The sequence below is a fragment of the Delphinus delphis genome, chromosome 13, assembly GCF_949987515.2.
Source record: "Delphinus delphis chromosome 13, mDelDel1.2, whole genome shotgun sequence".
Taxonomy (NCBI): domain Eukaryota; kingdom Metazoa; phylum Chordata; class Mammalia; order Artiodactyla; family Delphinidae; genus Delphinus; species Delphinus delphis.
The window spans coordinates 46,614,141-46,635,105 of NC_082695.1; the positions used below are offsets into that span (position 1 = coordinate 46,614,141).

Sequence of the window (20,965 nt, forward strand, 5' to 3'; positions counted from 1 at the left end):
AGCCCAGAGATAAACCCAGGCACATATGGTCACGTTATCTTTGATAAAGGAGGCAAGAATATACAATGGAAAAAAGACAGCCTCTTCAATAAGTGGTGCTGGGAACACTGGACAGCTACATGTAAAAGAATGAAATTAGAACACTCCCTAACACCATACACAAAATAAACTCAAAATGGATTAAAGACCTATATGTAAAGCCAGACACTATAAAAGTCTTAGAGGAAAACATAGGCAGAACACTCTATGACATAAATCACAGCAAGATCCTTTTTGTCCAACCTCGTAGAGAAATGGAAATAAAAACAAAAATAAACAAATGGAACCTAATGAAACTTAAAAGCTTTTGCACAGCAAACAAAACCATAAACAAGACCAAAAGACAACCCTCAGAATGGGAGAAAATATTTGCAAATGAAGCCAACTGACAAAGGATTAATCTCCAAAATATACAAGTAGCTCATGCAGCTCAATATCAAAACAACAAACAACCCACCCAATCCAAAAATGGGCAGAAGACCTAAATAGACATTTCTCCAAAGAAGATATACAGATTGCCAACAAACACATGAAAGGATGCTCAACATCACTAATCATTAGAGAAATGCAAATCAAAACTACAATGAGGTATCACCTCACACCAGTCAGCATGGCCATCATAAAAATATCTACAAACAATAAATGCTGGAGAGGGCGTGGAGAAAAGGGAACACTCTTACACTGCTGGTGGGAATGTAAATTGATACAGCCACTGTGGAGAACAGTATGGAAGTTCCTTAAAAAACTAAAAATAGAACTACCATATGACCCAGCAATCCCACTACTGGGCATATACCCTGAGAAAACCATAAAAAGCCATGTACCACAATGTTCATTGCAGCTCTATTTACAATAGCCAGGACATGGAAGCAACCTAAGTGTCCATCGACAGATGAATGGATAAGGACGGTGTGGCAATATATACAATGGAATATTACTCAGCCATAAAAAGAAACGAAATTGAGTTATTTGTAGTGAGGTGGATGGACCTAGAGACTCTCATACAGAGTGAAGTAAATCAGAAAGAGAAAAACAAATAACATATGTTAATACATATATATGGAATCTTAAAAAAACCAAATAAATGGTTGTGAAGAACCTAGGGGCAGAACAGGATTAAAGATGCAGACATAGAGAATGGACTTGAGGACACGGGGATAGGGAAGGGTAAGCTGGGATGAAGTGAGAGAGTGGCATGGACATAGATACACTACCAAATGTAAAACAGATAGCTAGTGGGAAGCAGCCGCATAGCACAGGGAGATCAGCTCGGTGCTTTGTGACCACCTGGAGGGGTGGGATAAGGAGGGTGGGAGGGAGACGCAAGAGGGAGGAGATATGGCGATATACGTATACGTATAGCAGATTCACTTTGTTATACAGCAGAAACTAACACACCGTTGTAAAGCAATTATACTCCAATAAAGATGTTAAAAAAAAGGACTCTGATATAATGTAATATATGATATAATTATAGCAAAGTATATACAGATATTTAAATGAGTTAAAAAAAAGAAAGGCACCAATAATCTTATGACATTCTGGTACTGTTCTGAAAAAAATAAAATCAACGAAGGAAGATATCAGAATTTATTATGAAGAGGGAAAAAGGCACAAACCTTTGTTTTCAGAGAGATTTACAGATTTCTGTAACTTCCAGTGTTTGCTACTACTTGATACTTGTACTATATGGAATTCCTTAACACCTGCTTCACTCTATCAAAAGGAAATAAAAGAGTCATTCAAGATTTAGGAGCACTAACGTAGAATACTCTAATGAGAATGACACTGCTACCATAGTCAGTATCAATTAACATAAGATGAAATTTTTATTTTGAAATAAATTAACAATACATTTCAGAAATGTAAATTATTTAAATCCCTCTATAAACATTCTTAAAACACGTAAGTCATCATCTTATTCACAAAATAGATTTAATTATAATATACTCCCAGTGGCAAAGTTTTAAATATTGAAAGGCATTCAGTTATTAGAATCTATTATAATGAGTTATTTAATATATCAAAAATTATTTGCTGCCAATTTTTAATCAAAACCATAGCACTTTTATTTCTTCTGATCTTTCTCTCACATTCCTGTTAAGGCAAAAAGCAACAAAGAACAGAATACCAATATACAGTCAATGTACATAAAATTATTTAAATTGCATATATTTTTTATTCTCCTGAATAGGAGCTAATTTGAAATTATTCAAATGTTCTTACTCTTACAAATATTGGTTTTTTGGGAAGATCACCGAAGTATCAGCACACTGACCTTAAATGTCCTAAAATGAAGTGACCATACAAATTTATGAAGCTAAAAGACATGACAGAAATAATAAGTAACATTTCAAACAGGTATCTAAACTGAATCAATATGAAGCTAAGATTCTACTTTAATAAGATCACAGTTCCTTCTTGAAGAATATTCATTTTGATACATAGAGGAAATACATAACATAGGAAAGATAAAAGATACATAAAGATAAAGGAAAGATAAAAGATACATAAACAGGAAAGATAAAATGTTTAAAATGCTTTATATAAAGGAAATGGTACTGCTGGAAATGTATAAGTAAGGGGTTATCAAGTTAATACTGAATGTGAAATCCTAACAGAACTTTGTAAATTTAAGCACATCAAAACACATCCTCGTCATTTTCCTACATTGGGCTGGTAGGCTTCCGTTATCATACAGGTGACTTCCCTTCATCCCATGTTTTTAATACTTTTACACCTGGAGATCTTCACCTTTCTCTAAGCTCTTCTACCTAGATTCTTAAGCCTGGACTTTTCCTACCATCTATCTAGCTCTTTGGTTTTCTCCCTCTCCTTCAATTCAACAACATGAGTGTGGACCCAGCTTGTCCCCAAAGCCTGCGTGGCCCCAAAGCATCCAATTCTAGGGAATCTTCACCAATGCCTGAGATTTACGGGCCTGAAGAAAATTATGTCCTTGCAAATGTCATCTGCTGAGACCCACGATATGGAGACTGTCTCTCCTCTTCCTTCCTTCTCCATGGATCTGCTTATTCAGGACAGTCCTGATTCTCCCACAAGCCCCAGAGTAAAACTAATAGCCACGGCTGCAGACAAGAGCACAGAGAAGAAGGAAGAGAAGGTCCTGGTCAAGAAGCAGAAGACCAGAACCGTGTTCTCTCAGTCGCAGCTGTGTGTGCTCAATGACAGATTTCAGAGGCAGAAATACCTCAGCCTCCAGCAAATGCAAGAACTTTCCAACATCCTGAACCTTAGCTACAAACAGGTTAAGACCTGGTTCCAGAACCAGAGAATGAAATGTAAGAGGTGGCAGAAAACAACTGGCTGAGGAATAGCAACATTGTGACTCAGGGCCCAGCAACTACAGAATACCCAGGCTTCTATTCCTACCACCAAGGATGCCTGGTGAACTCTTCCGGAAACCTGCCCACGTGGGGTAACCAGACCTGGGATAACCCAACTTGGAGCAACCAGAGCTGGAATAGTCAGTCCTGGAGCAACCAGAGCTGGAACAGTCAGACCTGGTGCCCCCAAGCTTGGAATAACCAGACTTGGAACAATCAATTCAACAACTATGTTGAGGAATTCCTGCAGCCCCAGATCCAGTTCTAGCAAAATTCTCCTGTCAGTGATTTGGAGGTCACCTTGGAAACTGCCGGGGAAAGCTATAAATACAGCAAACTGCTAAGTATTTCAATTCCCAACAGCAAATCATGGATTTATTCCCAAATTACTCCCTGAACACACAGCCTGAAGATTTCTAACGATGGCTGTATTATTCAATCTTAATTTGAGCTATGACTGTTATTACTTCCCTAGAATTTTTCTTTTACAATTACGTATCTCTCTGCCTTGACAAGCTGCTTTTCATTGTACCTTTTGTGTCAATTTGGGGGTGTATGATTGGTGTCTACTCAAAGAGGTTTCACAAGCATTGGCTTCTACGGACATCATGATAAAAGATGACAGGCGGCTATAGATAACTAGGTTATAATACTATTTTTTGGATATCTTTAGGATCTAGAACCTAACCTCAAAAATAGGGAGCAAAAGTACAAAGATGTGTAATGAAGGATTATTCATATTTTCTGGGATGGGGAGGCTTTACTTGTTAAGAACCTCAGTTGTTAAGGTGAAGGGTTAAGCTACAATGTGCTTCACTGATTTCCTCTACCCCTTTTTGCTACTTTACTACAACCCCTAATTTTTTCCACCAGTCTAGTATTTGTAGAAAGATGTTTTAATTTGTCCACATCATAATACTACCAGTTGGCTGGTTCGTTTATAAGTACCAATAAACAAAAAAATTACCCATTTAAAAAAAAAAAACACATCCTCAATGGTGAGACTAGAAAGCACTTTATGAGATCTTTTTTGGGTTGAATTACTGGTATACGGCCATATACCATATGATTATGTATCATATTAATACCACTAATACCACTAGATCCTTTCTTTTTTTTTTTTTTTTTTTTTTTTTTGCGTTATGCGGGCCTCTCACTGTTGTGGCCTCTCCCGTTGCGGAGCACAGGCTCTGGACGCGCAGGCTCAGCGGCCATGGCTCACGGGCCCAGCCGCTCCGCGGCATGTGGGATCCTCCCGGACCGGGGCACGAACCCATGTCCCCTGCATCGGCAGGGGGACTCTCAACCACAGCGCCACCAGGGAAGCCCAATACCACTAGATCCTTTTATTTGAAGTACTGAGGGATAAAATTACGAAGCAAATTGAGAATTAACATGTTTTTACATTCCATTCTATATGAACATCCCTAAATTCCTAGCTTATGCTGTCTTGTGAAGGAAAAAAAAATCATTACGAAAAACAAAGGATACACTTAAAATATAATTAAAGACAAAATTTAGTTTTAAACCAGCTTACGGTATTGGTATTTTCCACATCCACAAAGACTAGCATATTGCCTCCTCTGCCCTCCTCATCTTCAAGAGAATTACTTCTGCAGACAGTGGCTCGCACATTCAAAGATCGACTGGTACAAATGACTGCCGTGTGTCTTAATATTCTGTGACTAAAGAAGTAAAAATCACAAATTTAATCTAAGACTCTCTCCCAATGTTATGATTCTCTAATTCCAAATAAAGCTTTTTAAAACCTATTCACCCTCAGGACAATTTATACTCTAAAAAAACCAAGACAGATACAATAAGGTAAAATTATCTAGTTAGCCTAACATTAGTTCAATTCTTTATTCTCAGTTTGGAAGAAAACTATTAGTCTCCTTTTTTCCCTGCTCATCAAACTCAGCCACAGTATAGTACATGAAAATAATCATCATATAGTCATGTCTTGATTATACCTCTTCTGATAGTAGTTCCAAAGTTAATGACTGAATGCCTACCAAGTAAATGCCAAACTTTCACCTGGCATTTAAGGCTCTCCACAATAGAGCTTTACAATTCCACCTTTATTCCCCCTTTATACATTTTATACTGTAGCCAAACTAACTATATGCAGTTCATATTTCCCAAGTTGGAAATTTTCATTCATATATACAGTTACTTCCGGGAATACCCACTACTCTCTTGCCTATCCCCTTTGATCCAAATTCTGAAATCTTTACTTTCTTTGGAAGCTCATTTTACCACTACTACATTCTACAAAGTCTTAATGGATTGCTTTGGCCAGAGAACTCTCTATCATCTTCTTAAGGGGAATTAACATTTACCGAAGACCTAAAATGTACCTGTCCTTACAAATATTATATCTTTTGGTTCTCATAGTAAGCCTTACAAGATATTTTATTAAATTTTAAAATGTAGCACAATTATTCCCGGTTAATTTTGTAAAAATGACAATGGCATTATCATAAAATACTCTACTGCGCTACAGGCTACAGATCCTTGTATAAGCCAGCTAGGTTTGATTTCTTCAGTGATGCCCATAACACCACCTAAATCATGTGCTCTGCAAATACATACATTTTGGGAGGCAGGGGAGGGCACTAGGGAAAAGGAAAAGGAAAACAGAGTAATCTTCTTTAAAAAGGATGACTGTAGGCAAGTTGTCTTCATATACAAATGACACCCTGTTTTAATACATGATACCTGTGAATTTCATTATTATGTGATAACGTTGGCCATAGTACTTAGTTGTATCGAAGAATCATGAAGTTTATAGAAAGAAGCATGAAAAAGATTAATGTAGCTTAATTTTTTCCACTTTTGGCTGCTTAGAACTTACAATTAGATTAGGGACAACCTCAGATACAAACTTCATGCATAATTTGGAAGGGAGTAATTTCTTAGTAAACTATGACATATGTTAACAAATATCAAAATGTTTATTTGAATGGGTGTATATATATCTATATATATTAGACGCAGAGGTTAAACCTAAAAAGTTTTATAATACTCACCGTATTTTAGGCTGCTTTTTAACACTTTCATAGTAAAACAAAAAGTTAATTTCATGGACACCTTCTTCATCTGGCCCACGTAACCACATTGGTAGCTGAACTGAAGCTCCAGGTAGAAGAACAGTGTCAGGAAGGGGAACAGGAATCACCTCTGGCTGACTTCCTATGCCAATGCCAAAGTCTACAGAAGAAGCTGATGATATGAGTGCTGTACACACAGAGGTAGAATCTGTCACAACAGTCTTGTAAGCACTACAGTTCTCAGAAGCTGAGGGACTTAGTGGTGTTAGAACAGCTGTGTTACCACCAAAAGTAAAGAACTCTGGACGTTTAGAAACAACCTTCAATCCAGTAAGAGGACATTTGCTGACATTGACAAATTCTACATATGCTTTTCGGATTTCTCCACAGAGAAGCCCTGTAGGAAAATGTATAAAGAACACCTGCATTGGAGGGAAAAAATATTATTATATTGTCTGTTAAAAATTCTGAACCTCTAATTAATAACACTTTAAGATGCTGTATTTCTTTACTACAGGTTTACAAGTATTTTATTAATTCTCTTTGATATCTCCCTGGGTATGTGGTATTAAGAACTCCATTTTAAAAAAGAGGATGAGACAGAGACCAGTGTTACTCAGTAGCAGATTTCAGAGTTATGAATTAAAGGTACAGTGTCAATAACTACAGGGCCACCGGCAAAACTTTCACAACTGTGTAGATTATGGACAAGAGAAGCTATAAGTAATTTAGCATGGTCACATGAACAATTATCAGCTGAAAAACCCTTAACATTGTCAACTTAAAAAGTAGCTCAACTATCTATTTATACATCATTAAAATGAAAAGAGGCACAATAAGTCTTAAAAGGGAAAAGCATATAGATGCGTGATTCCATATGTATAATTTAAAAAGCCGGTATCTTCGAATATCCTCAGGCTTTCAGTAAGCTATGTGGAAGCAAAACCTGATCTGACAAATGGAGGTTCTTTATAGCCTTTTCCATTTAGTGTGATATTCATGTGGTTCACTCAAGCCACATTAATGTGCTTGATTACCAGGTGCTGCCACAAACCCAACAGGGGTCACATAACGCTTTAGATAAAAACACACATGTATATGCACAATTTCTAAAAATTAAAAAAAAAAAAATTGACTTCCAACACATGCCTGGCCTCAGGATTTCAGATAAGAGATGGAAATACGGGCTAACAAAATCATCCAGTAAGTCATCTGCATTTAAAAGATCCAGAAGAATAAGTGTCAGAAGTACTCTGACAGCATCTAAGAAAGGAAGAATATAAAGGTAACAGTATGAGGATTAAAGTTACAGCTGGCTGTCCCAAAGGAGTTATGAAAGTCCGGTGGAGGCTTCCCTGGTGGTGCAGTGGTTGAGAGTCCGCCTGCTGATGTAGGGGACACGGGTTCGTGCCCCGGTCCGGGAAGATCCCACATGCCGCGGAGCAGCTAGGCCCGTGAGCCATGGCTGCTGAGCCTGTGCGTCCGGAGCCTGTGCTCCGCAACGGGAGAGGCCACATCAGTGAGAGGCCCGTGTACCGCAAAAAAACAAACAAACAAAAAAAAAACAAAGTCCAGTGGAAGTATCTGTCTTTTAATCTTAGTTTGAATAGGACTTCATTATGGCCATATTCTTAAGGAATCAGATAAAATTTGGGGAAATCAGAAGCTTTAAAAATGGACATGAGAAAATAAGGGATTAAGGCAGAAATCCAAAACACAGATTAAGAAGATGGGAAAAAATAAACCAAGTATAGCATTATACTGAAGACACTGATGATGTACTAATTAGCTAGTATCAAATAAGCTTAGTCAAATAAGCTAAAATTTGTGAGGGAATATCAATTTTGAGTTGTTATATCAAAAACAACTGCATGAGTAACAAGTGAAACAGAGTACTGTAAAGACACACTAAAACACACACCGATACCCAGATACCATCAATAAGGCTACAGCACTGGTAGAATGGGAAGGGTGATGGAATAAGACCAGTGATACACCACTTGTAGGATACTGTGTAATATACCTTCAGAATAAAGGTTTTACTAAATACACTATGTTGACTCTAAGGAGAACCAGTGTATCTAGCCTTTACTTCAAATGCACTGTTGCTGAAAGTCCTTTATTTTATTTATTTTTTGGGCGGGGGCAGCTAGATTGGGTCTTAATTTTGGCACGCAGGATCTTTTCATTGCAGCATGTGGACTCTTGGCTGCGGCGCACAGGCTCAGTAGTTGGGGTGCGCGGGTTTAGCTGCCCCATGGCATGTGGGAATCTTAGTTCCCCAACCAGGGATTGAACCCACGTCCCCTGCACTGCAAGGCAGATTCTTAACCACTGCACCACCAGGGAAGTCCCTAAAAGTCCTTTTAAACAGGTGGTGTTTTGGACAGCTTCAAATTTTAATGGAAAATAAGACCAAGAACCAGGAGTGTGACTTCTACTAATTTATCCTAAAGATATATGTGTGATATGCATATACATAATGTATAAAACTGATATGCATAAGGTTATTTATTGTGGTTTTATCTGTAACAGCAAGTGATTGGACACAAGTGACAGACAAGTCTGGTTGAATAAACTACATGTACACAATTTACTGCCTATGCAGTGAGAACCTGAAGGGGCCTGCTCTTCTTTCTGCTATTCTATGTTAAAATTTATCCTAACAAAATGTTAAAAATTAGTAAGTGAAGAAAAAGTTTTGGAATGATACCATTTTTTCTCCAACAGAACTTAAATACAAAATATTTCTAAGTAGATACAGCTCATAGTTCACTGTTTGCTTTCAGTATGCTATACACATTAGAGTTAACACATGACACTTTAACTATATTTTCTCAACGAGTTTCTCTAATTTTCATCCTCAATCTTGTTTTGATAAATATATACTGTTAGAGACTATTTCATCAGATGCCGTAGATTGATTACTTCTTTCACTACTCCCTTAAACACTTCAAACTCTACAAAATATTTCTGACATAAGATATTAGGAATGGGAATATTCTATGATTTTTACTAATATTAATGTATACTACTGTTCATCCAAGTATAATATAAGGTCTCTTAACTGACTTCCATCATACCATGTCTGTTGGATTAACCAAATTCTCTAGTATTTCAATAGAAAATACTAAGTGATGTTTATGGAACTGAACATTAGTAGCTTTTGGTTTTCTACAAAACCCACCCTCTTTTATACCTTAAAGTACAACTTTTATCTGCAGATAAAATCTAGACATATACTGTACTTAGATTACTTGACAATTTCCTTTAGCTTCTCACTCTGAAGAAACCAAAACTGGACACTTAAAATGTCAACTTATGGATGTGGAAGAATGCATGAAAGATGAAATGAAACTCATATTAGGAAACCCATACCAACACAAAGAACTCATAGAAAAGGTCTCTAACCTAAACACACACCCCCAAAATAGTAAATAAATGGATATTCGTATGTTTTCAATTAAGGTAAAATGTTTAGGGTATGGATTTATTATGGTTTTTTTGGTTATTCACTTTACAAGCTTTTTTTGTTTAATCAACCAAACACCAGTTGCTGTATTATGTAGAACAAGAGGTCCTCTGCTCTAAAACACCCTCTTCAGGGAGAACTGCATCTATAACAATAAAATTTTAAAAACAAAACAAAAACACTATGGTATGCAAGAGGCAAAGTTAAGGACAGAACCAGCAATATCGAAAACAAGATGAATGTAAATTTAAAGACTGCTGAGTTAAGATAAACAGAACTTAAAGTCAAACATCAACTGGTTCAGCTTCCCTCATTTTATAAGTGAAGAAACTTTCCAAGATCATATAATTAGAGATGGGCTTAGACAGAAGCTGAAAAGCTAAGCTCTATCCTTAACAATGTGTGCCTGAGAAGCACTGCACTTAAAAACCATTGGCACATTTAACAGTCTTAATAATTGAAGAACATTTAACTAATGTGGTATAATAAAAACCATAAGCTAGGAGAATCTATAAAAACTGAGTATTTTGGTATTCTCTACTGATTTATCTCAAAACTTAAACCAGAGAAGTCAGAATCTCCCCTTTTGCAAGTAAGCTCTAGCAAATTCTTACATATACAATCCTAAGCAAAATGTTTATTAGTTAGTAACTTCTAAACTACAATGGTATTGAATAGCCCTAAAATAACATTTGGATCCCAACTCATTTCATCTTCAGTCTCAAAACTCCTAGCTATAGCAATGCAATTGTAATAAAAATGCCAATTTTCATTATTGTATTATTGTGGGAACTTGACAAACTTGGACAAAAGTGGCACAAGTGTAAGAAAAAAATTATTATGAGCAGGCCTCGGCTTGCCAAATTAAAAAAAGATGATAAAGCAAGAGTATGGAAATGACACAAAAACAGAAGAAATGTCAAGGAGAATAGGTATCATCTGCATAACATACTTTCAGGATATTAGTATATTAGGAAGATGCCATAATAAGTTGCCAATATTCAATTAATGGTAATTGGGACTAGAAACAAAGTTTGATCCCTACCCCCTGACATTCAGAGAGTATATTCCCTTGGATTTCAAAGCAAAGACACTAAACAATAAAACTATAGAAGTTTTGACTAGGGAAGTCTCTGTAAGTAAATATAAAACTTAGAAGCAACCAAGTAAAGGACTATCAGTTAAGAATGATTTAATAGAAGTTAAAAATCTTTAAGTGATGAAAGACACCAAATCAAAGTTAAAGTATGTGCAAATATTTATCAACCAGAAACTGGCACTGCCATCAGTCTTTAATGAGTCTTTTATTTGCCCTACACAACTCTTTAAATGCAACATAATTAAGCAAGTGTAAAATCTGGGCAGAATACATGCAGCTCAGCAATACCTTTCCCTTAACACACACACATCACCGTTTCCATGAGCATGTTACCTACCCCACCACTACAGGATTAGTACCCATAAAATCATCCAATGAGAAAAAGGAAGTGACCCAATTAAAGGGTATCATATGGACTTACAGAAGAAACAAATCATACAGACCAAAAAAATGAAGATTGACTAACTTATCAGTTATCAAAGAAATGCCATTTTGATTTGCAGAAGTTAAAAAAAAAAAAAAACCTGATAGTATCCATTATGGCACAGACATGAAGCAACGGGCACTCTCATTCTGAAGGAAAAGTGTCAATTCCTACAGCCTTGCTGAAGGTAATTTTATAGTATATTGCATGATTGACCCAACAATTCCATTTCTAAAAGCCTAGTCTAATCTAGAACATGAACAAAATATGTATATAATAATAATGTTTACTGCAGAACTGTCAGTAATGATGAAAAACTAGAACCACACCCATCAATACATAAATGATTAAAGTACATTATAATGTATCTGAATAAAGGAACACCTTATCTAGCTGTTAAAAAAGAATTTTACTGATTGTGAACAAAGACCAAGTTTTGTTGTTAAAGACAAAAAGCAAGTCACAGGATAAAATGTGCAGTATGATTATTAAAAATATATATAAGTGTAAAACGAAAGGTCTGAAAAGAGAAACATCTGTTTGGAATCACTGGCGCTTTCTGAAGGTGAATGACTAAGCTTCTAACTCCCCTACTAGGGAAACATGAGGATGCAGGAGGAAGGCCCTCTTTCCAGTGTTCACACTTATACTTCATGGCTGTGCCACTGGCCTGCCTTTCAGGTAAACACCTGACTCAAGGTGGGCCATAGTTCTTTCCTAGATTTGTAATGAAGTGGCACAAAGACCAGAAGTTGTAAGACTGAAGTCATATCAAAAGTAATGCTTTCTAAAGGCTTTACGAATTCCCTGGAGCTGCTGAGTCCTTATTCTTCCTTGAGACCTACTGTTCTGTGATACTTTAGTTTCCATGAGATATTCCAAAATCCTTCAAACTAAATAATATTGGTGGGGGGAGGCGGGTTGTGCTACCCAGCATCAGTTTCTATCTTTTGCAACTAAAAGATGGCATGAAAGTATGACAGGGTGGGATACAAAGAAAGTGAAGGGAATATTGGTTTTATTCATATAAAAATTATCTATATTGCTTAAATTTTTTACAAGAATTAACTCCTGTTATTTTTATATCCTACCCAGAAAGAGCCATTGATTTAAATAACAACCAAAGTGTTCTTTCAGAAGGTTTTTCTCAACTTCCATTAGTATTTTGAGGATTGTATCTTACAACCTGGCTGTGACTTAATGCTAATTTGCATGATTATCTTATCTTTGTAAATTACATCTGTTCAGCATCAGCTTTTTTTTGGCTGCACCACACAGCACACGGGATCCCAGCTCCCAGACCAGGGACCGAACCCACACCCCCCACAACCCCACAGTGGAAGCGCAGAGTCTCAACCACTGGACCGCCAGGGAAGTCCCCAAGAATTTAAAAGTGCATTTCAATCTATCAATAATACCAAAGTCTAAAATTAACCTACCCAAAATATCATCCTCACCTTACAGATAAATTATTAAGTGTATGCAATTTTAAAAAGTGAAATACCTCCAACAGTGGCATTTCCTCAGTGATTATGGGATCTAGACGTCGATCAGGACCATATTTAATAGATGTTTTCTCTTCTTTTGTGTTGTTAAGTCGAGGACCTTGAATTTCTAAATCCTGTCTCCCTCGGACTGACATACTCAAGGAATGCTTTCCTGAAATAAAAAACAATCAATGCCCTAAAATAATTTGGTATGTTAACTGACATCAATTTAGCTTGAATATATGAATACTGTATGTTTCAGATTATTTCTAGAAAAATTCTAGACAATTACTAATTATCATGGTTAATCAAAGAATTAAGCACATTTTATTTCCATGCTTAACAACACCTATTGTATGCTGCTTAATTTCTCATTTTATTAGGATTTACTTACTTTACAGAAGGACTACTAAATAGGAAGTTTTTGAAACCTACATTTAACCATAATGGCTATTAACCAAAAAGATCTATCTGACAGAACAGCTACTCATATTCAGTATATATATACTAATTTGAATTATTTCTGGATTATAAATAACTACATCTTCTTAATAGAATGCACAAAGAAAATTAAAGATAGTATAGGTAGCTTTCTCAAAATTAAACTCACTTAATAATCATGTGAGATTTTCCTCAAAAGCTTCCACACATTGCATGTAGGTGTGAAAAAAGCCAGGGTGTACAACTTTATTTCCTGCAGGAATACTTAAGAGTCTTTAATGTGCTGAAGATCAATGTGATACTCCCAGACCAGACACACAATGTAGCATTTCCCATACCTCATCTGACCCAGATCCTTATTAGCATTTTACATAGTAAATAGAACTACACTAAAACTTCATAAAAATTCTGCTATAAGATGCAATTTAATAGTTAATTCAGGTTCTCCTCCCACTGTCATAAAATATTTATTAATGCATATATTCGGTACCTTAAATGAAGCAATTAGCTATAATTTATTGACAACCGTAACTTTGTGGTACTCGATTAAAATCCTAGGTAGGTACAGTGGGAAAGGAAAGAAGCTTCAAAAAGTTTTTAACACTCAGTTTACTTACTTAAAATATTCAAAAATTAGCAAGATTATTTATAAAAGAATCTTGTCTGGTGCTTTTCAACCAAGAATTACACATATAGTACTAAAATGCATAAACGCCATACTCAACTTTAGTGTCAATTACACAAATAGTACTAAAATGCATAAACACCATACTCAACTTTAGTATCAATTTTTTCCTTATAATTTTTGAATTCTTACGGATTCATTCCACTTCTGTATACTTTTTTAAAAAATGTTTTATTGAATTATCCTAGATATGCAGGCAAGTAGAAATATCCAACTGAAGGTTAAAAGCACCAACAAATTTTCCAAGTGTTCCCAAAGGATTTCCCAATATAATCAGCTTTTGTAAATGCTAAATTCAAGTCTGCCGATGACCATAATTTGTTAAAAAAAATAATAAGGGGCTTCCCTGGTGGCGCAGTGGTTGGGAGTCCGCCTGCCGATGCGGGGGACGCGGGTTCGTGCCCTGGTCCGGGAGGATCTCACGTGCCACGGAGCGGCTGGGCCCGTGGGCCATGGCCGCTGGGCCTGTGCGTCCGGAGCCTGTGCTCCGCAGCGGGAGAGGCCACAGCAGTGAGAGGCCCGCGTACCGCAAAAAAAAAAAAAAAGACTTAGCTACTAAAATTAAGAGATAGAAGTGATAGATTTTATAGTAAACTCTCTCTCTAGCATCTTGTCAACTTAAACTCAAATAACAATTACAAGGTAATATAAGAAGGGTTCCCTGAAAATTAAAGGGCAAAAAAAAGGCAAACCATGTTAAACATATATATCTAGTAGTTTTACTCTTCAAAACTTTGTAAAACTTATCATCTGGGACACCAAGAATATCAGCTTAACTCTAAATCCTACTCTTTTTACAAAACAGATGACAGAATTTAAGGTGTTTCACATCCAATGATATGAAAACACTGGTCTTTAGTTTTCATATTCAAAAAATAGAATATATTAAGACAATGTTTTTTTGTACTGGCAGCAGATATCTCAACGAATGGTTAGAATATATTTAGTTAGAATTTACTAAATTTGGATCAATAACAAAAAAGAAAAATACATAGGGTAGAACCAAAGGATTATCAAAAATACGTCAGAAGGGAATAAAGTTGTTTTATTTTTGAAGCAATTGCAGAGTTAAAAATAATCCAAATTATCCATTCTTTCATTTGATTAAATGCCTTATTAAATGTACATTAAACTTATTTTTAAAATACCTCATTTTTCATTTTATTCTATGGAGATTTAATTATTAGTTTCTATAGCTTTACCTGTGTGACATCCAGGAAGAGCACCAATGCCATCTACTGTCATGGAGCCCTGAATAGTGCCAAGATTATAAACAACTCCCAGAATATGCAGCTCCCCTATGTGATGGGGAAAGAGCTTTAGCCTTGCCTGTGGAGATATTTAAGTCACTCTTATTATCTGTTTTCATAGTCTCTTAAATAGTGCAATACCTAAATTCTGTAATGTTGCAGAATTTATATTTAATATCAATAATTTAATATCAATATAAACTCATGACCTAAACTTAACTATCAATTGATTTCTCTTACTAGAACGCATTTTCTTCAAAAGAAATTTTCTAAATTCAAAAGTTATAGGCCTGGATCCTCATCAATACTTTTAATAAAAGCCAATATATTCTGGTCAACCAAATATCATATGAAATTACAATACTCATCCCAAAAAGAAAGCAAAAACTTTTTTCACCAGGCTTCTTAGGAAATTAACAAACTAAAGACCACTGCAAACCTACTTTCCCAATCTCCCCCCGTGCAATTCCACTTTCCTAATATTCCAAATTTAGTTTTTAAGAAAACTGGAATATAAAACAAACTGAATAAATGGATTTTTAAAATTTGTTTTCATCTTACTTTTAAAGACTTGACAGAAAAATAATGAAACAATTACCACTTTAGATTCTTCACTATTAATTAAGAATTCTGAAACAACTTCAGTTCCAATCATTTCAGGTTCACCTTTTACCTGAAAAGTAAATTATGTAAAATATACATTCTAAGGAATAAAGTAGCAGATTATTAACATTTCTATGTATCAATATTTAAGAACAATAACAATAGTTATAGTTAGCATTTATTAGCTTTTCACCATGTGCTAAGCAATATGCAAAGTCCTTTGATTTCACACCGGCAGTAAAGTCATGCAGTAGTAGGCACTTGATTTATTTTATTTTCATTTCATTCAGTCCAATTCAACTGCAGAAGATAAGTGATCTACTCAAAGTCACAGCCACCAAGAAGATAAAACCTCAAGAGATACAAGTTCAGTTGCTCATCGTAAAAAAAATGGCCAAAATGGCCATTTAATTTAATCTTGCAATAAGAGCAAATTTTTTCTTTTACTCCGACCAGCCTCTTTTTCCAAATTGGCCAATTACACATGGAAAAAGTAATAACAGCTTAAGTAGGATACATAAGATTCGTGGACAATAAGGGCAGTGCGGAAGAGCAAAAAAGTCCTGTCTCTTCCAAAAGCAGGGCTAAAGTTGGCTCACACTGGGGTAAACTTAATCCTCATAAACCCTGTTTAACTTTTACCATGAAATTAGTTAATTGACACAAGAAATAAAAATTTCATTTCCCTAAATTCCAGTTCAGCATCTTAGTCCATCACCAGTAGCAGCTCATGAAGAAACCCAAAGAGTTTGAAATTTACAGAAAAAAGTGCAACTTCATTATACACAATGACAATTTTCACTTAACTTTAATAAACCTCCTTTAAAACCTAACATCTTGAATGGACTAACATACATCAAAAACTAATAGATCTTTTAAAAAAACTTTTCCAAGAGTGAACAATTTATACTCTTCTAATTTGTATTCCAGGCATCCAAAAAACATTAGAAAAATTACCGAGGTTGCTAAAATTCAAGTCAGAATAGAGCCCGGGAAACCTCAATCTTTCAAAACTATTCACAATAAGTGTAAATAATCACAAAATGTCTTCAATGAATTTAAGCAGCAAGACTTAAGACTTAATAAAGCAATCTTTAAAAAAATGAAAACACTTCAAGAGAAATAGTTTAAAGTTAGTATAACAGACATCTTCTTTTAAGTTCTCCCTTCATAAATCAGCACCAAAATATTGGGATATTTCTCAATTTAAAAATAATTTTTACCACATTATTAAAGCATATAGCAAGGTAGTATAAAGAAGTATAAGTAACATAATAGATATTGGTGAATAAACAAATAAATAACTAAGTAAAAAAATGTACTTGCCCAAGTTATTTCTGTTACAATCAGCTGGGTAACAAAATTTCCTGCCTCAAAAATAACTATCTTAAATATATAAAGAAATTATACAGACATACATAAGAAAAAAGATAAATGTAAATGAAAGTTATGACAATTCACAAGAGAAGAAATACAAAAACAAGAACTTCAACTTCACTAGAAATCAATGAAATGGAAAATAAAATAGTAAGACAGCATTTTTCTTAACCTATAAAATGGAGATTTTTTTAAATAAATAAGAATACTTAATCTTGCAAAGATGAGATACCCAACCCCATATACTGCTGGTGCAAAGCTTGTTGGTATGACCTTTTGGGAAACCAAGAGTATTAAAATATTTATTCCCTAAAATATTCTAACTTCATGCCTAGGAATTTTTCCTACAGAAGTAATCAGGATAAGAAACTATGTACTCAAATTTTCACCAATGAATTATTATAATAGTAAACAAATGAAAACTTCCAAAACTACTACCAATGGAGAGAGTAGAATAGCTTACAGACCATTCGTGTTATGGAATATTATACAAAAATGAAATATTAATATATTTAATACCAAAATATGCATATAAATACAGAATTAAAAAAGCAACATACATAATGAGAATCCCACATATGAGGAAAAAACATACAAATGCAAATGATTAGAAAGGCATACAAAAGTGTTAAAGTAGTTATTTCTAAATACTGATAAGACAATGATATCTAAGAAGCAAAACAAATGAACAAACATAACAAAACAAAAAGTCATAGATACAGAGAACAAACTGGTAATTGCCAGGGGGTGGGGTGGGAGGAAACAGGTGAGGGAGATTAAGAGGTACAAACTTCCAGTTGCAAAGTAAATGAGTCACAAGAAATGTACAATGTGGGGAATACAGTCAATAACTCTGTAACATCTTTGTATGGTGACAGATGACAACTAGACTTATTATGGTGATCATTTTAAAATGTACAGAAATAGCAAATCACTATGTTGTGTATCAGGAACTAACATAGCATTGTAGGTCAATTATACCTCAAAAACAAAAAAACAAATGAACAAACTCATAGAAAAAGAGATCTGATTTGTGGTTATCAGAGGCAGGGAGTGGGGAGAGGGGGAACTGGATGAAAGAAGTCAAAAGATACAAAATTCCAGTTGTAAGATAAGATACTAGAAACGTAATGTACAGCATAATAAATATAACTAACACTGTTGTATGTTATATAAGAAAGTTAAGAGAAAATCCTAAGCATTCTCATCACAAGGAAAAATATTTTTTTCTATTTCTTTAATTTTGTATCTATATAAGATGATGGATGCTAGTAAACTTACTATGATAACCATTTCTTGAGGTATGTTAAGTCAAATCATTATGCTGTACACCTTAAACTTACACAATGCTGTATGTCAGTTATATCTCAATAAAACTGGAAGAAATAAATGCTGAGAAGACAAAACAGTTTTACTTCTATCCTTATCTTCTTCTGTACTCTCAATTTTCAATAAGCATATCTCATACTTTTTGTAACTAGAGAAAATAAGCATAAAAGAAGAGTAACTTCAGGGCTTCCCTGGTGGCGCAGTGGTTGAGAGTCCGCCTGCCGATGCAGGGGACACAGGTTCGTGCCCCGGTCTGGGAAGATCCCACATGCTGCGGAGCGGCTAGACCCATGAGCCATGGCCGCTGAGCCTGCGCGTCCGGAGCCTGTGCTCCGCAACAGGAGAGGCCGCAACAGTGAGAGGCCCGCGTACCGCAAAAACAAAGAACAAAACAAACAAACAAAAAAGAGTAACTTCAGCTCACTGAACAGAAGAAGTTGAAATGCTATTACAGCATCTGTTAAGACTGTTACTGAAACATGCTTATTACAAATACCTTTTAACAACTTACTAGTTCTTTAACTTCATTTTCCTTTCCACTGACATCTTTAGGTTGAAACTTCCAGAGCAATGACAAATCAGTCAACAAAAGTGGAACTTTCAAAGGGTTTCTAAAAGCCACTTCCACTGTTATTGGCTCTATAAAAGAAAGGCCTAAATTAATAACTTGAATAAACCCCATACATCACCCTATGCTTCAATTCTCTGAACACACCTTGCTTTCACAGCTCTGCATTTCTGCCTATCACCTTGTAAATGTCCATTTATTCAGGATTCAGTTTAAATTACCTTCTCAAGAAGATTTCCCCAATGTCATTCTGTCTTCTATATTCCAAAAGCACATTGCATATTCCTGTATTAAAGCCCCCACTGCATGGTTTTATAAATGCAGCTCACTACATTATGAGTACTCAATTTACTTTTGCATCCCCAACTTCTAGTCATATTTGGCATGCAGAACATTATCTTGAGGGCTTCCCTGGTGGTGCAGTGGTTAAGAATCCACCTGCCAATGCAGGTGACACAGGTTCGAGCCCTGGTCCGGGAAGATCCTACATGCCACGGAGCAACTAAGCCCGTGCGCCACAACTACTAAGCCTGTGCTCTAGAGCCCGCGACCCACAACTACTGAGCCCACGTACCACAGCTACTGAAGCCCGTGTGCCTAGAGCCCGTGCTCCGCAACAAGAGAAGCCACCGCAATGAGAAGCTCACGCACGGCAATGAAGAGTAGCTCCTGCTCGCCACAATTAGAGAAAGCCCACGTGTGGCAACAAAGACCCGACACAGCCCAAATAAATAAATTAATTAATTAAATTAAAAGAAAAAAACCAAAAAAACCCACATTATCCTGAATACACTGTAAACAAAATAAAAGCTGATTCACGTTGTTGTACAGCAGAAACTAACACAACATTGTAAAGCATTTATACTCCAATAAAGATGTCAGGGGGAAAAAAAAAACATGAATAGAAATTCAAGGGACTTCCCTGGTTGTCCAGTGGGTAAGACTCCACGCTCCCAATGCAGGGGGTCCAGGTTGGATCCCTGGTTGGGGAACTAGATCCCGCATGCATGCCACAACTAAGAAGTCCGCATGCTACAACTAAGAAGATCCCGCATGCTGCAACTAAAGATCCTGTGTGCCACAACTAAGACCCAGCACAGCCAAAATAAATAAATAAAAATAAATAATTAAATAAATAAATATTTTTTAAAAAGAAATTCAAGTATATCACCTTCTACAACTGTGAGCGGAAATCTTGAGTTATCTGAGTAACTGTTCAAACAGTACTCTGTGGGGTGGAAGTTGGATGGAAGTACTCCTCTGTTGACCACAGCCACAACGTGTTCCTCAAGTTCTCGCCACTGCTGAGAGGATTCAGAGTCATATTCTTGATCAAGACTTATATGAGTAGCTGCTTGCTTTTCACCTTAAAAAAAAAGAAAAGTGTCACTATTAAATACGCATATTTATTAACACCTGCCCTCAAATGAAATATATTTAAAATAAAGGTCTAAAGTATCCAAATAAACACATATACCATTCTTGCCTATTTCCAATTATCTGAGAGAAAAATAACCTCTTACTAATTCTAGCCTGACTGGAACTTAACTTATAATATTGATGCTTTTTTCCTTCTGACTCTGAAAGAATACATCTTCCTAGTTGTCTACAATTTTATATGAAATATTTCAAACATACGAACAAAGCATGGAGAATAATATAACAAATACTTGTATATCAAAATTTAACAAATGTTAACTTTGTTATATGATCCCAAATTTTATTTAAAAATAAAATAAATGTTACAGATAGAGTTGATGTCCTCTATGTCACCCTCCCCAATCCTGTCAC

The 20,965-nt window shown here is 35.6% G+C and overlaps 1 protein-coding gene and 1 pseudogene across 1 annotated transcript in view; one reads left to right on the top strand and one right to left on the bottom strand.

Moving 5' to 3' along the window:
* Window positions 1-20,965, bottom strand: part of TRAPPC8 (trafficking protein particle complex subunit 8) — a 90,756-nt gene that overhangs the window by 23,007 nt on the left and 46,784 nt on the right. Inside the window, exons 15-22 of the mRNA XM_060028853.1 lie at window positions 20,346-20,540; window positions 19,118-19,245; window positions 15,896-15,970; window positions 15,250-15,376; window positions 12,939-13,093; window positions 6,419-6,861; window positions 4,924-5,071; window positions 1,659-1,755 (exon numbers count right to left, since the gene is read on the bottom strand). Of these exons, the coding sequence (XP_059884836.1) occupies window positions 1,659-1,755; window positions 4,924-5,071; window positions 6,419-6,861; window positions 12,939-13,093; window positions 15,250-15,376; window positions 15,896-15,970; window positions 19,118-19,245; window positions 20,346-20,540 (1,368 nt within the window). The remainder of the gene's footprint in view (window positions 1-1,658; window positions 1,756-4,923; window positions 5,072-6,418; window positions 6,862-12,938; window positions 13,094-15,249; window positions 15,377-15,895; window positions 15,971-19,117; window positions 19,246-20,345; window positions 20,541-20,965) is intronic.
* On the top strand, window positions 1,829-4,058 carry LOC132436218 (homeobox protein NANOG pseudogene; annotated as a pseudogene).